Source organism: Acanthaster planci, linkage group LG06 (genome assembly GCF_054643075.1).
Source record: "Acanthaster planci isolate LZ-2023a linkage group LG06, COTS_SCS, whole genome shotgun sequence".
NCBI lineage: Eukaryota > Metazoa > Echinodermata > Asteroidea > Valvatida > Acanthasteridae > Acanthaster > Acanthaster planci.
Window position 1 is genome coordinate 11289851 of NC_141782.1, and position 16640 is coordinate 11306490.

The 16640-nt window shown below is 43.2% G+C and overlaps 1 protein-coding gene across 1 annotated transcript in view; it reads right to left on the minus strand.

The window, feature by feature from the left end:
* The window catches only part of LOC110988481 (neuropilin and tolloid-like protein 2), a 50989-nt gene extending 35224 nt beyond the window's left edge, over positions 1–15765 (minus strand). The window contains 1 exon segment of the mRNA XM_022252007.2: positions 13922–15765. Coding sequence (XP_022107699.2) covers positions 13922–14048 — 127 coding nt within the window. The 5' untranslated portion in view covers positions 14049–15765.
* Between the last annotated feature and the right edge of the window lie 875 nt (positions 15766–16640).

The following is a 16640-nucleotide window of genomic DNA, read 5'->3' on the forward strand; positions in this document are numbered from 1 at the left end:
ATGTTGAGCAGTAGCTTGAATAGGAACCAGCTGAATACTTCTATCTGACAAGAAATCCACGATTGATTTTTCGTGTCCAATGTCTACCGCTGTGAATTTAATTCCAGGGTGTAAAGTGCCGGCATGCTTTACTGGATTCTGGATCGATTAATTACTGGTATAATTGCTGATTACTATGCGGTTTCATAGGGATAATACCGTCAAACATTATGGTATTCCGCTCTGAATGACCCTAAGCGAGTGTAGCACACAGTAAAGATTTCACTACATTTCGCTCGCGCCGAACAGTTTGCCAACGAACATCATTTCAGTAGCGTCACGCCTGCGTGACGTCCGTGAAAAACAGAATAGAGAAGGCAACCGGTGAAGTTGTTTGTCAACTGTATCCTTAGCAGCTATCATGAAACAGCCGTCACTTTCCATGTGAAAAACATGACTGCAACAAAGTTAGCAGGATCTCGACCCCAGAGCTTTCAGCACGAGATGAGAACATCAGGATTTTTTTTGTGCCTAACACAAGTACTACTCGAGCACATTGCCGTCGCGGAAACAAATATCTCAAGAAAGACGATCGTATACCTCCCATGATCGTACCCGACGCTGTTGGCGCTGGATTCAAGCATGGCGCCTCATAGCTCACCAGAGGATGTTTTTTGCACTTATTGTGCTATCAAATTCGCGGCCCTGCCATCAGTCTTCGAATTGCATCCTTCCAACTCTTCTCGGTGCTCAACTCTCCCCCCCCCGGGGCTGCGGGAGACACTTGATGGGGTTGAGTACCTCTCTCCCGCTACAGAGTAAGCTATATTGATTTACGCGTCCGACTCTTGTTTCTGTTCGACACTAAAGGGTGATGAGCTATCCCTTCCAGCTTTCTTTTCCATCACCGATCTTACTTAATAAGGCTTGTGTACGGTGGGATGGGTCTTCACACGTGGTCAGTGAAGGTGTAAAGGGTCTATAGGCTTAAGAGCATGACGCCTGGAGCTATACTGTACGGAGCTCGTCGTGCCAACTTCACTTTGTCTAGTTTTGTCTAGTTCCTCGATGAGTACTTGCAATGGGTAATACACCACTTTTTTCTATTAGGTAATATGCATCAGGCGACGCGGTTGGATTGAAGTTAACTTTAATAATCCGGTCAATGTTCCAGACAGTGCATCGAAAGTCAGCTCGTGGAGGGAGACGTTGCCAGAGTCCATCTGTTTTTGTTCGTGTGAACCGTTTCCGTGTGGGCAGTTGGCAACCGTATTCGCAAATTCACAATGCAACTAATACTGCTAATTGGTTGCACCGTAAGACTGCTGTTAAGGCTATGCTTATAAGCAGAAACAAAAGAGGGCATGTTTCTAAATGAAATCGGCGGTCCTTTGGTAGAAACTCACCGCGGAGGCATTCAAGTTTATATGCGTTTGGAACGGGCAGGCTGAGCTATACGCGCACCGAATCTATGCTGTAACCATTGATCGATGGGTGTATCAGTGTTTGGTCTTTGCATGTGCACCGAACGCGGATGCAGGAACCTGGTTGGAAAACTTTCTTTCGCTGATGAGGGCAGTGGCGTTACTAGGGCTAATTACCCGGGGGAACCTGCCCCGGGGTGCACACATTTTTTAAGGGGGCACCACAAGAAAATAAGCTGCACCTGCAACGGCAGTGGCGTTACTAGGGCTAATTACCCGGGGGAACCTGCCCCGGGGTGCACACATTTTTTAAGGGGGCACCACAAGAAAATAAGCTGCACCTGCAACAGAGATTATTCACAGAATTCAAACGGGAGCACCCCCCGGGGGGGGGGCACGGGCATCTGCTGGGGGCACCCCCATCCCTCCGTAGTTACTCCATTGGCCGTGAGAATGCACTTCAACTCGGGGCGGATAGAACAGGAAGATTGAAACAACTCGCTGTGTTACGATCAAATAACACACAAACGTTTCGTATGGTGGCGTGAATAGCAGATTCGGCGAAGCTCGTGCCCCTAAATACACCAAGCTCTGACTTAAGGATACCAATGAAAGCTCTGCATCCTTTACCAATCCCCACACTAAGTGGCCTCCTCAGGAGATGGGTAATCATCCAGCGTCCCCCTTAGATCTTGGCCCCTATTCGCGCTACTAGTTTCACTCTGCCCAGTGTCAGCATGAAAGTATTACAGGGATGACAAAGGCAGGAAGATTGATAAAACAAGAGGAAAGCACAATGTGCAAACTCTCACCTCTCGACGTGATGTGTACATTATTTTTTTTTCAGGTCTTCTTTCCATGACAGTGATACCCCAAACGCTTCATAAACAGGTAGAGCTATTTAAGGGGAAGAATTGGAGTTGTCACCCTATACCCTTAAAGATGCATTATTCCGAAAGAGAATTGAATTCTTCCAAGCAGCTAACGAACTATGTGTATCAAGATCTTGTATTTTTGAATGTCAGTTATCAAGTGCAACAATGCACAACATAAAGTCTCTGGTCATTAATATTAATTCTATGTTAGTTTTGGCTTGTTCTATCGATGAATGGGGCTGTAATAATGGTTTCACGTTGGTTTTTGTTTTACTAAATGGGGCTGTAATAATGGTTTCACGTTGGTTTTTGTTTTACTACAATCTACGTGTTGCAGTATCTGCAGGCAAGCTACTTGTACGTTTACGGTCCCAATAATTGCATTGCTCGAATTTTGTGTACGCCCTCCATACAATCGCCTGTTATGCAATCATGTCTAGGCGTCGTTTGACGGACCAATGCTCCTTGCAGCATGAACTGATCCCATCAGTTTTATTAATTTCTTTCAGTTACCTGTGTGACAAGAAAACTTCAATTTATGAGCATTCCGACATCTACCGATAGTATTTATAGAGCCAACTTCTCAAAATACCGAACTCAATGACATTAAAAACATTGCAGTTTGCATTCCTTGAATGTTGGAGCGTCAGACATTTTGAATACAGTCTCGGGTCCTGGGTTCGGTTCGCACGATTTCCCCTCCAGCAAAATTGATGATATTCGGAAAGGAGGAAAGGCATTAGAGTGGGCCGTCCACCATCGGTCGCTTCGTGACTGGAGCACATCCGTCATATCTGCTTAAGTCCTAATTTTGCGTTGAACTCGTGTTTCATGGATGTTGGTATTAGCTTCAAAATCAATGATCGTGATGAAATCAGTCAGACTTGCCTTTGTGAGGAATAGTCTACTTCAAGACCAAAATGTTTCGGACTATTTGGAAGTGTCTCCGGATCTGATCGCATTCAGAAACTTTCTGAAACCATCCATTCCCGAAACCCACTTTGTTGATTTCCAGTCGCTGTTATTGCTAGTGTTTGTAAATGTCTACAATACGCATTAGCCTTGTTTTCTCTGGTTTACCTTCACGCATTTTTTTCTTCTTGTGTTTTTGGTCTTATTGCCACTTTTTCACACTGATTAATGGTGCTGACTAGCCAACGGGAGTGAACCGACATGCGCTCTGCATCTTGAAATACACCTCTATGGGCATCCCGACACTGCCACTAAATAGGCCCAAATTGCATACGCGAACCAAACCCTGATTTGCATGCTTTCCGGGATTTTCTGCTTTTAGAGAATTTCATGGCACGTGGACCCCAAACAAGAAGGGTGGAAGCTCCCATCAGGCCTGTCAGCTTGTATATTTGAAAATATTGGTCGCACCGAGGCCCACCAAATTACGGTGGAGTGCAGGCATCAATTTTCAAAACAGCGACGGGCGTCATGGCTGTTTTAAGCAAGTCATCGCCTCTGGAGAAAAACATCTTTGGTAAATCATTGGTAAATCCACTAAAATTGAAAAGAACATGAAAGATGAGTGAATGGGCTTTAATTTGATGTGTTTCTTAAACACCTGAGATACTTTTGAGTATTTTTTCTTGCAGTGAGAGTATTTATCGCTGTTGTCTATGGCCTATGGCAGCTTGTTCTGGTCTGCAACCCTATGGCACAAGTTATTTTTCAACCGAGGTTGTTACCTGACCCAGCTTGATAGACATTAATAAAACAAAAGACAAAAACATAAGACAAAACTACGTCGAAAGTGTTCTATTTCGTCACAAGATGGCGCACTTCAACGTACGGCGGAAATATGATTAAAAGCTTTATCAAGATTGGTTTTAAGTGCGTCTTCATTTTACTTCACTCTGTAAAGAAAAACTGTAAAGTTTGATTTCAAAATTCCTTGCTCCCTAATTCTTTCTTAGAACTATTTGAACGGGTGCGGAATCCTTTAGAAGGTGGTGTTTACAAAGTCACGTGCCCGCTGCGCTGAGTTTCCAACTCTCAGCAGCCTGATGGAACACGGACATCATGATTCAAGGCCAATGTTCCAGTTGAAAATAATTCATGAATAAGACCACAGTTTGGTTGAACATCGAAAACGACACGGTCACGTGGTGTTTTGTGATGGTATGTATGCCGTTAACATGAAACAGGACCAAATTTTTGTTCCGAAAATAACGGCACAGCATACTCAAGACCTGACGAAAGCGTCGACTATAACAGCACTGAGATAAATGATGTTAATTTGGAACGATGATTTGGTTTGATTTATCGTTTGCATAGAGTTCCCTTCCTAGTGCTTTACAAAAATGTCACAGGGAAATTCTTCCATTCTAAAAGGCTTCGGGGTTGGATTGGCTCGGAATGTGGGTCCCATGAGGCCTAACTTCTTCGGGTCTTTTCCCAGGAGAGGATCTTTTCTGACCCCGAAATGGTCAGGCCCCACGTGGGACCCAGCATGCCGGGTCAATATGATCTGGAAATTTTTCAGTGGACTCTGCTTGTATCTTACTTCATAAATCAACTGTCAAAGTTCAATGAGTAAATTGTTTGTTTCGTTGACGATTCCACATTCCGATTTCCTCTTATTCGACTGTTTACTTCCTTCCCGTATGTTGAGCGTACATGTATACTGGTACATTGCTTAATGATATTTGGCTTCAATTATTTACTTTTATTTTTTTTCATTGTGGGCTGTTTGAATAAGGGTAAGGACGACTGTTAATTTGGGTGCAAAAGTATTGTGTCAGTTTCGTTAAACAAACCCTTTAACAGGAAACATATAATATTTTGATCGTATCTCTAAACCAATTTTCTTGCCGTTCATGGACTGATGAGCTAACTGTACGATTTCCATTAAAAATTTACAGAGGGCGCTGCCATGCCGCGCAATCCGGCGAGCAGAGCTGGTCCTGCATGGGCTGTGAGATTGTTTTGTTTATTTTATTACACAACTATCTTGGTGTATCCATGTGCTTTTCTGTGGAAAAATGGTTCCTAAAAGGAGACTAATCTTCATCCTGTTAGTGCCTCTTGAAAATTTCCCCTGTACTGTTGATGAAATGTCGGACTAGAAGATTAGTCTTCATGCCTCGTGAAAGCTTCCCCTGTTGAAATGTTGGGGGTTCTTCCCTTTGAAAAAAAACCAAAGAATCCTCCAGAGCCGCAATCATAGTCTTCATTCAAGTCGGGTTGCCCCCCCCCCCAATTTGTTGTGTAAAAAATTGCGCGGAGGTTACTTGGTCAAATTTAATGCTACAGGCAGAACATGTGATGGTATTCAGAGGATCGACTGGCACTCAATTTATAAGAATAAAGAAACCATATCCATTCGAAATACATGTACATGTATAAATACCAGAAGACGTGAAATCAATTCGTGGAATAGTATTGGGTATACTCAACTTGATGTCCACTTGTGGTCTTGTCCAGTCGCTCTTAAGCGTACAACGCATAATCAAGTGCACCATTTCACAAGAGCTTGCGGGGACGCGAGATAGGAGTGGCGAGACTTGTACTCAATCTGTTACTTTTTGATGGGGAATTGAAAATCACTTAAGTTACGGATCGATTCGGAGCGCAAATGTGCACCAGTGCAGTATATTTTGAGTACCATTGGAGTACATTTAAATTTGCGAACATTGGTGGACAACAAACCTTTCCATGGCTCTATTTAAAACGACGAACAGATGTTTTTATTTCAAGTGGCGTTTTTCTGTCTGGAGTTATCCCTATCCCATAATTGTAAGTCATCCTGAATACGGGCGATTCACGACGTTGGCCAATCACGATGCGCAAAATCTGTCGACCCAATGTGCGTTTTTGAAAGGGCGGACAGATTTAGTTTGTCGTGATTGGCCAACGCGTGGCATACTCTTGGAGACGCACTATTGTGAATCGCCCAAATTCAGCATCCAGTCTGAACGTTGAAGCCTTGTAAAGTCCTGGGAAAACGCGCTGAAACTACACGATGCAAAGATGAATTGAGTGTACATGTATTTTAATGACGTTTGCGATCCGTTTACCAATATAGTTTTTGGCAACATTAAATTTTATTTTTATTTATTTGAAACTGATTTATAGATCGATCTTGCCAGTCAGTCTAAATGCGTCATCTCCTCGAATAAAGTTTGGAGGGACCGATGGTAGCCAATCTCGTATCTGATATAGACTTTAGCCACTGGGTCACTTTAATCTGTCAAAAGTGTTTCGAAATGTCTAAAAAGAAGTAGCTTTCCCCGCTAATTCTTTTATCAATAACAATTTGGGCTTATATGTAGCTTCCAAGCTCCACCATTATTGGGATAACAGTTATAGCGCGAGCCGCCCGATCAAAGCATTAGGCCTAATTAATTAGAACAGTATCTGTCAGTAGACGTTATTCGTAGACGTCATTCCCTGAATCTATCATATGCAATATAATCTGGAGAGGTTGTACCGGACTGTTTGCGGTTCCCAATCTCACTGTGGCTTTTATTAAATGTGGCTTCAAACTTTTAGATTTATTTTATCACAAATTTTAAATTATTTTCAACAAAAACTGGTGTGATATCTTATCAACTTGAATGTCGTTGCTGTTATTTTTACTCTCAGGTTCCAATTCAAGATGGCCGACACATAAATGCAGTCCATTATTGTAATTTTTAAGACTCATTCATAAATTCCTAAGACAGTTAAGCCATTCCTATTGGTCGAGATCCCGTACGTGGTTGGTCTTAAACGAAATCGAAAGCGCTACCTCTCGCAGTACGTGCCACACGCGCCAATCACCATATAAGGAGATTTAAACACGGCTACTTGCTACAGTTACATACTGTGGGTTTTTATTTTTTTTAATGAAGTAAAAACAATCGAACGAAATCGTTCTTAATTTGTGAATTTTTTTACAGTTTTTTTAAGTTTTAACTTTCTGAATCAAAAGGTATTTATGAACGTTGAATAAATATATGCTTGGCTGGTCTTCAACCGGCCTGGGAGAATGGGCGCTTATAATGCCACCGCCTGCGGCTCGGAATTAGTCATGGCCATTCTCAGCCAGCCAGTCGTAAACAAACGTGTAATACGGCCGTTTCACAATAGTGCGCCACCAAGAGTTTGCAACGCGTTGGCCAATCATGATGCGCGAAATTTGTTTGGAAAGGGTCGACAAATTTCGTGCGTCATGATTGGCCAACATATTGCAAACTCTTGGTGGCGCACTCTTGTGAAACGGCCGTATTACACGTTTGTTCAAGATAACTAAGAAAAAATAGTGCTCACCAGTTTCAGGTACTGATTTTTCGGCCCCATTGGGCCTTCATCGGAGCTGTAGGGGACTCGTGGTTTGAATGCTGAAAAATCTACAAGTCGAGTTTGGTTATAGTCATCGATAGCCATTATTTTGGAGATAATAGTTATCTGCTCCGAGCGGAACAAAAGGGGGCGTGTTTTTTGGTACTCACTGCACAGGCGCGCCATGAGGCGCGCAAATGTATGCGCGTTTGACGCGGAGTACGCGTAACTAATTTATTGCGGCATGCCATGTATGTTCACTCCCATGCCCTTGTGCACCACTTAGTTGAGAGCTAGCGCATACGTAGGCCTACTTGATCACTTTACTGTGTATTTCGAGGCAGGTGACGTCGAACATTGTTCCGAGATTTCTTTTCGCAGATGAAGATCATAATTATTTTTAACAAAAAGAAACAAATAAAGTTCACGAAGATACCCTGTTAATTAAAAATGGATTAAACGACATTAAACCACCGCATTATATGAACCCGGTTGCACAAAATTTGAAACAAATTTTGAAAAAGTGATTTTTACGACAAAAAAATACAATCAGATTGGCAAGAAAATACATCCATGAGGTTTTCCATTTTAAAACAACTTCCCCAGTTTATCCAAACAAACAAAATAAAGTGCCGTGTGTATTAAGGTGTAATAAAAACATCGGCAGTATTTTCAAGTAATTGCAAATTTAATATCTTGCACTGATGAAGTACATGTACATGCACAATACATGTACATGAACTTGCACGTGTTCACATGTAAACCATGGCCGGCCGGTCGACAGAGAGCCAAAATTGAAATTTTCATCGATAAATCATTTTAGGCAATTAAATTTTAGATATGCAAACAATTTATGATGAAGAAGAAGAAAAAGCAAAATATGCTATCAGCTCCTGCTTGATTTGTGCATTGAAAGGGCATCGTTTCCTCACTAAGATACACTCGGCAGGATTCTGTCGGATTCATTACCCACTACCAATCCCTACGTTCGGAATGGGAACTAGTCGACAAAGCCATCACCCCACGTATGCCTTTCTGCACCATTTAGTTGAGAGTTAGCGCATGTGTAACCGATCCCTTTACTGTGAATTTCAGGCAGGCGACGTGGGACACCGTTCCGACACTTCCGACACGCGGATGGAGACCATAATTTAGTTTTAAGCAAAATACAAACGAATAAAATTCATGAAGATAACCTGATAATTAAAACTTGATTGGACAACATTATACAACCAAATTATATGACCCTTTTTGACATTCGGAAATGTAACCTACACAGACATCTTTCATCCCATTTTCTCTGAAATGTCACTTGTGATTAACAAGAAACACATCTCAAAATGAAATCTGAATCCTTATTATATTTCTCAGGTATAAACTCAGCAAACGCTTACACAATGCGGAAGATCTCCGCAGATTGATTTTGGTATAGTCGTTTGCTGACTGGCGTCGCCAACTCAACAAGCAACAGAAAGTGAACACGACTTTGCCAAATTTTAGCGCATGCGCACAAACTAAATGGAAGGGGCGAACATAAACGGTGATAGTCACGTCCATTCTTCAACGCACGTTGAAGACTGGCCAAGCACCATAGGGATATATTGAATAACTGGAGCGCTGACTTCTCATTCTCTGCTTGGAGAAAATTTGACGCCGTCGTGGGCACAGACATTTTGAATCCATGTGCTTGTAGAACATTCGAAAGCAGATAGAGTGAATATCGAATGATGTACTCTAAATGCAACTGGCATCGGATATCGATGAAATCCGATTAAAAAAGAAACCGTCACGACCAAATTTATCTGCAGCGCATAAACGCACGCGTTTGCGCTGTTTGCGCATAGTGAAATGAAACGCTCATTTATTGATTGTGTGTTTAGGTTTTTAGTGTATTAGCTTTGTTGACGCATCATTTCTGAATACAGACACAGATAAAGTATTCAAATAGACGAACAAAAGCCGTACAAAATTACAGGTTTGTGCACAAATATGGATGCGCCCAGCCGGCATCCTTGTGTACATGAGTCAGCGCTCTAGCCCTATGCCAAGCTCATTGAGTACTTCCTAATCAACGTAACGCTGTGTCCATGGCTCACACGGAATAGTCATCAAATGCCGCCTGTCTGCTTGGCTGATCTGTCTGCCATCTTTCATGGCTGACTGCCAGGTGGACTTGTACACAAACGGTCCATTGAAGTATCATGTATGTATCATGTAATTATCATGTTTATCGTGTACACTGCCCCGTGACATTTTAATCAGCCGTCTAGCAGAGACCTGTCCTCGGTAAACCAAACCAGTTGAAGGCTTTGGTATGGCGATTTAAACAGCATTAGGCCTAAAACTGAAGTTTTGAAACCAGCATTTAAATGGTAATGCCCGCATTTAACTTGTTGATGCCGATTCAACAATATTATCGCAAGAAAATATGTTGAATTAACAATAAAATTGTTGAATTTACTACTTAACCGTTGGACTAGATTAACGCTACATTAAGCTGGATTCAGTACTCTTTAAGAGGTAATTGATCGCATTTGCAGTCTTTGTACGTGTTCAATTAAACACTTCGGTTTTTAGCGTGTACACGTGTTTAAGAGGAGCCATTTCAGGAATGCTTCGCATTTTTCTGGGAGCTAAAGTACTCAACATTGACTCTTCTTCTGCATGTATATAATCCAAACCGCGAAAAGGGGCAGGGTTGTTATCGTGGTCAAAAATCATAGTCAAAGGAATTCCCTTTGTCCCAAAGCCTCTGAAAATCGAATTACTAGCATCAAATAGCGAAGAAGGTTTGATTTGAATGCAAACCATTCAGCTGAGAACCACAACTGGTATAGTTAGCATCAATCAACACTGATGTAATACCAGCAACGACGGACAGACATAAGCAAAACATCGGTTGACGCGACCAACATAAACCGCAGCAGATCCATTTCAAACAATTATTGACACAGGATAGTTCCTCAATCGATTTGAAAGCCAATCTCCCAGTGTTAAACTCCATCGGGGTCCGTGAAGCAAGCCTTGATGAAGGTCCTGTACCAGCGTCAAGCAATCCCGTATGGTCACACTGCTCATCAAAGTATTTGGAAGCATCGACTCATCATGCCAAGATCAGTAATGATCAGACTAGGTTCAAAACAATGTACGTAGGATCATGGACATAAGATCTACAGATTTTGGCCGAAGAAACCCCTTCTCGGTGCTGAGCAATTATCTCTCAGGGTTTTGACCCGCGTTACCAACTGTAGCTGCGATTTGATATTTAAACTGACCTCCCACATTTCACAAATCCAAATATTTAGCCTCCGCGTTGGCTTCAGGCTCAGCGCCCCAGGCAAGTAAATGAAATGTCTGGCAGCCGGTTCCTCCAATCACAAAGCCCGTATCTTAATTTCAGGCCGAGGTTCGGGAGACATAGGTTATGGGCCATTTAAAATTTTCGAGGTTTTTAACTTTTGATTTTTTCGAAACTGTTTTGACCCAAGTGAAAAACCAGCAAATAAAAAATCCGATTTCTTTCCTCATTTGATGAACAGTTGATTTCGATTTTCAAAAATTTACCTTGACCCACCCACCCACTATTTCGCCAAAAAAAGAAATCAAAAACATCGAAAATGTTGAAAGGTCCCTTAGGGAACCCGACAAAGTTTTAACTTTACGACAGGAAGTCTCCTATACGCAGTGACGTAACTGGAGTGACAATTCTTAGGGGGCATCAGGGTACCTACCTAGTACCTTTTTTCAGCGGGGCACCCGGCGTGAAAGCCAATGCTTGTACATAGATTATGCATGCTTGCTTCAAAATTTCAAGATTAAGAGGGGGAACCTGGGAGCAAGGACTCCCGTTTTGTTCCACCCCGCTCCTTTCCATCGCGGAAGTACATGTGTTGTGCCCAGGTACCGTAGGCAGTGGCTTTTTCCAACCATTTGCTGATGCAGTGCTTCTTTCATGTGCGTTTTAACATACTGTGTATCAAATCTGTCTTTTACTTTAGCCACTTTGCAATACTCAACTTCGTCTGCGTCTCAGGCTTGGCCTCCGAAATCAATCCCCGATGGAAGGCCCGAAGCTTCAAAGTGAATTGAAGTACACAGTAATATTTTGCTCTTTTACATCTTCGATGTTTCTATGGCACTAACAGACTTACTATTCTGCTAACAATTTCAAAGTCAGGTGGTAGAAAAAACGAATGAAGCCTCAGACGGAGACGAAGTTGAGTATTGGAAAACGGAATTTTTAACTTCTCATGCTGACTTGGCATGCGCGCACCGTCAACGTATGCGCGTGCGCAAGCGAAGATGTTTTAATAATATTGACTGCGTAACGGTAGACAATTAACACACTGATCAATACCTAGTGTCCGCGTGTGCAAAACAAAGTCCAAGATAATAGTACTCATGACTGGCAATTATTACTGGATGGCTATGTTGTAACACCATAGAAAAATACCGTTACTAGCTTCGCTTGTCCCTGGCGCCCTGGGAAGGGGTGAGTTCATATATCTTTGTCGAGCACTCATTGGATAGAGCTCATAATTATGAACAACTTTCCATGGTCAACACTTCCACCCACGATGCTTTGAACATCCATAGCTGTGACCTATTTCCTTCACAAAATTTGATGAAGTGAATCTCCCCTCCCAGGGTCCTCAGGGCGGTGGGGGACGAGGACGACCATTTGAAAGACCGAAAGAAGGCCCAGTATATTCAACTGTATTGCTCACGGCTGGAGCACCGAACCCTAACGGGCAAATGAGTTGTCACGACTGCTGTTTTTGAATTTCCACAATATACAACTTCTACTCTTCTACAGGCAAAGTGCCGTCAGACATTATTAATGTCTCTTCATGGACACCCTTCACCGCATTAAATCTAATCGATTAAACTTTTTAGTCAAACCCGATAGCTTTCCACTGAAGGACAGGAGGGCTTCATGAGTAATTACTTTGCAAAGCTTCACTCCACATATACCGCCGTCAGCGGAAAGAGATGTATAAAATCAAAGTAATTAATGCATTATGCATGACCATACAAATCCCACGTACCGGTATGGCTGCAAGTGCAGGCGGTATATCGGTTTTATCCTGTTAATTCGCAGTTATAGCAAATGATTTCTATGGTTGAGTTAATTATGCAATAAAATATTTTGATAAAATACTATGAAAACAAATGAGTGAATACTTTGGACTTTCGGGGGAGAAAACCTTGTATTGAAACCCTGTTAAAACTACACTTCCTCGCCTCATCATTTTACAAAAAAGCACAACACCAAACAAAATATTAAAATTTTAAACCTTTAAGGTAAAGGTTGAGGGTAACATGAATCCATATGTCAACTTTGTCCCCAGAGTCTGCGGGAAATGAATACCCACGTACACAGTATTATGCAAAGACCGTCGCGGTATACACTGGTACCAGTACAAGCCTTCCTCTCCGCGCGAGTTCCGCAATATGCGAGTGATTAATTTGCATTCCGCTAGCCTCTTTAAAGCAACGCTTGAAAAATAAACACCAATATTCATCAAATATTTTCACCGAGGTCACCTGTCGTCCAACAGAGCAAATAGTAATTATTTCATTTTTTTTAATCATTGCCGCGTTGTCAATGATATTTATTTATCTGAGCCTTAATTCGCGTTTCATTAAAGGCTATTAAACGCATACCACTCAAAGTTCATTTCAATTTTGTTTCATGGAAAGGTCAACGCGAAAGCAGGCATTCTTGTATAGCGGTAAGATTTTTACAAGCTTTTTCTATCACATATATTACAGGTGCCCAATCTCACAGTGTTAATTGACAATATAACAGCTACCTTTAAATAAGTCATCAAGCATACCACATAGGGAAACTGACTCGGTGCTTATATATTAGATATAAAGATGAACAAAGAATAGACTGCAACAGGATTTGAACCTGCGATGTCCGGAACACTGTACCGGTGCTCTACTTACTGAGTTATTACATAATTATCAAGCCCAACGTTAATGCACCACACCTGAACATGTTGCTGTTCTCGCGAAAGGACGTGGAAAATCAGCTGTCGAAAGATATAATATTATCTTTTTGCTAGCAAGGAACACGAATCTGCGAGAACAGTACCCGCCCGTCCTAAAATTATCCTATTCAACTTGATCGTTCTTTACTGATAAGAATGTGTTTTGCAAAAAGGCTAAAGGCAATAATTATTCACACAAGTTTATGCTCATTCATCACAAATAAGACTTTGGTGGGACTTGTTACCACCGCACAACAACGGATCTATATGTGTTTGGTGCAAAAACGCACCAATGTTGCCAGGTGTGGCGGAACTGTACATCAGTGGGTGGGGTTGCCCCTGAAAAAGACTACCTTTAGGGCCTACTTACCAAGAACAATTCTAATGATGGCATTACAGCATCTCAGGCCTTTCTCTATCTCTAGACCAGACATCTGCGAGAATGGCGCGGATCGAGTCCTGCCTAGGCGGCGGCTCTCCTGCCGCGGTCCAGTCATTGCGGGTTGCGGACGATACTGCAATATCGCTCAGTGGGGGCATTCCGGGAGAAACGGCAGTATTAATCCTGCGTTTAGTCCCGTTCGGCGATCCATGACTGACACAAGTGTGACTGCTTGGGCTGGATCCTGTCGCTGGACTTACAGCATGTTCCAGTCCCGTATGGAAAAGCAGTCAATGCGATGAGTGCTCCGTTGATGGTGTGATGTCATTAGAGGGGAGGAAATGAGAGGAAGGAATTGATGCGATCCAAGAGAGAGACAGAGAAGAACATCGTCTCACTATGGAGCGTGTATTCCTCATTCATCGACCGGTCATCAAAGTATAAACGTCGCTGGATCAACCGCGGGAGTTTACTCGCACGACATGAATGCCGCTCGTCCAATTAAATGGATATAGTTTTAGCCAGAGTTGGCTACATTAGTGTATCTCGGAGGGTCGGCAACAGGAAACTAGTACTGGGGCCGGGGATATTTCATCCTGCAATCTCTCGAGTAGATCATCGGCCACTGGTTTTTTGCTAATTGGGCCGATGGCTCCGTGGGCAGGACTGAGATTATCCTGAGAATATATCAGTCAGCACCTGGTGGATTCTCTCGATTAAACCTGCAACCCAATGCTGTGGGTTTCCTCCTCCACCAGGGAGCATCAGATGCCTAAATCATGGGAAGGCTAGGCTCTTAAGTGACGTTCCTGTTTGGACAGTACAGAAAAGCCAGCCGTCATGCTGTGGCGTGTTTGGCATTTTTTCCTCTCTCTCAGCTGCTTTTGCTTTGTGGCGGCGGTTCAGGTAATAGGCGGGGGGAACGCACCCCCCCAACACACAGCTGTTATTCTGTCAGAGGTGACTCTGCCCTTGCAGATATTTTCTGCAGAGGGGGCTGTCGCGACAGAAGATGATTAACCGGGTTTTACATCCGTGGATGGTGGAATCCCAACACTGGCGATAAACTAGCCTCTGCACTACTGACATGGCCTATTTATTGGAGACATTTGACGTCGATGGGAAGGAATACAGAAAAATGCAGGTACATGTACTCTTGTTCACTGGCGTTACAGATCACGCAGAAAAATGATAATAACGCACGGGTAAATTATGACGATAGACGCCTACTTATAACCTGCATTCAGTACCGGGGTTTGCCGAAGTCTCTGAAACGTGGTTTCCGAAGGGAAGATTATTTTGTTACCACGAGTGACTTGACTGTCGGCCGCATGGGCAGCACTGCCGCGTTCCATCACGTCAGATGACATCCCCGTGGTGCAATGAAGACTTTTCTGTCTACCCCAGGTGTATCGCGTGCTCAACTCTTCAGAGGGCCTGCTAGTTATTTTTCACTCACCACTGGCAACATTCTTGTCTCCCTTATGCCCAGAGCCATCCGCATGTAAAGTAATTGGTTGGAGAGTGTGTATTTTGGTCTACAGACAATAGACACTGTACACAACTTCAATTTGTCTCTGGAGCCGACCTGCGAGTTCTCCCATCCCGAAAGAAATCCTGTGGACTGTGTACCAGTACGACAAGGCTTATGTACCATCTCCGCCTGTCTTGTTCCGTGACTATAGGAAAATCGATTGCCGGTGTAACTAATCCCCTGATCGACAGTATGGATCCATTAGTCGGGGAGCTGCCATCCGGTGAAAAGTCCACAGTGCTCCAGGGGAGTGCATATAGGATGGTGGACGAGGAGGGACCTGAATTTTTGTTCTCCGGAGGAGTTCTCAATGGGGCCAGCACACGCTGGGGGACAGCTTCGTCTTCGAGTGCCCCTCGAGCATCGTCGGGAATTCGACGCTCTCGCCAAACATACTCGAGATTGTTGTCTTGGCACGGAAGGCGGTGACTATATGGATGCAAACGCGCGCTCTCTCCCTCTCTCAGCTCACATTGAATGGAATACTAATACGCAAAGCCCCCAATTAAAAGACAGTCAGCCAATCGTTTGAGATTATCCACAGCCACACACTTTCGGTTTACTAAAGGCTGTCTGCTTGTCTCCGAATCGAACGTTCGTGGCATGATTCCAGTTTGCGCCCTTTTCGGGCTGCATTCAGTAGCCGTTTACTAGTGTAGGCAAAAAATTGCTCGCAACAGCGTTTCTGCATAAAGAAACACCCAACTTAACCATATTGTGGTCATGGATATCAAGGACAATTCCAAACCTCAAAAATATTTAGAGAAGGATTTTTCAGTGGTAGTGGTAGCCTGGACGAAATGCAAGAATGATGAGGCCATTTTACTGCGTGCTTGCAGCGCATCGTAATTAAGGGACATCGTGGATGGAATCCGTCTTTCGTAGCCTTGAGAATCTACAGCGGTAGAAAAACATCTTCCAGGGCAAACAGTATCGCTTACTAACCGGCTGTTTATAATTGTTTCTCAAATAGCGTCTGTTCTAATTAGCTGCAACGAGCAGTGACACGTGGCTTACGAGTCGCATATCGTATATGTAGTCAGGAATTCCTTTTCGGTCAGGCCTCCTCATCAGGACAGGACGGCGCGCATCGCTACATCGATAAGCGGATATGCCGGCAAACGTTCTCCGTAATAGCCAAACACTTATCTGTAGTGGTGTATCACTCAGGCC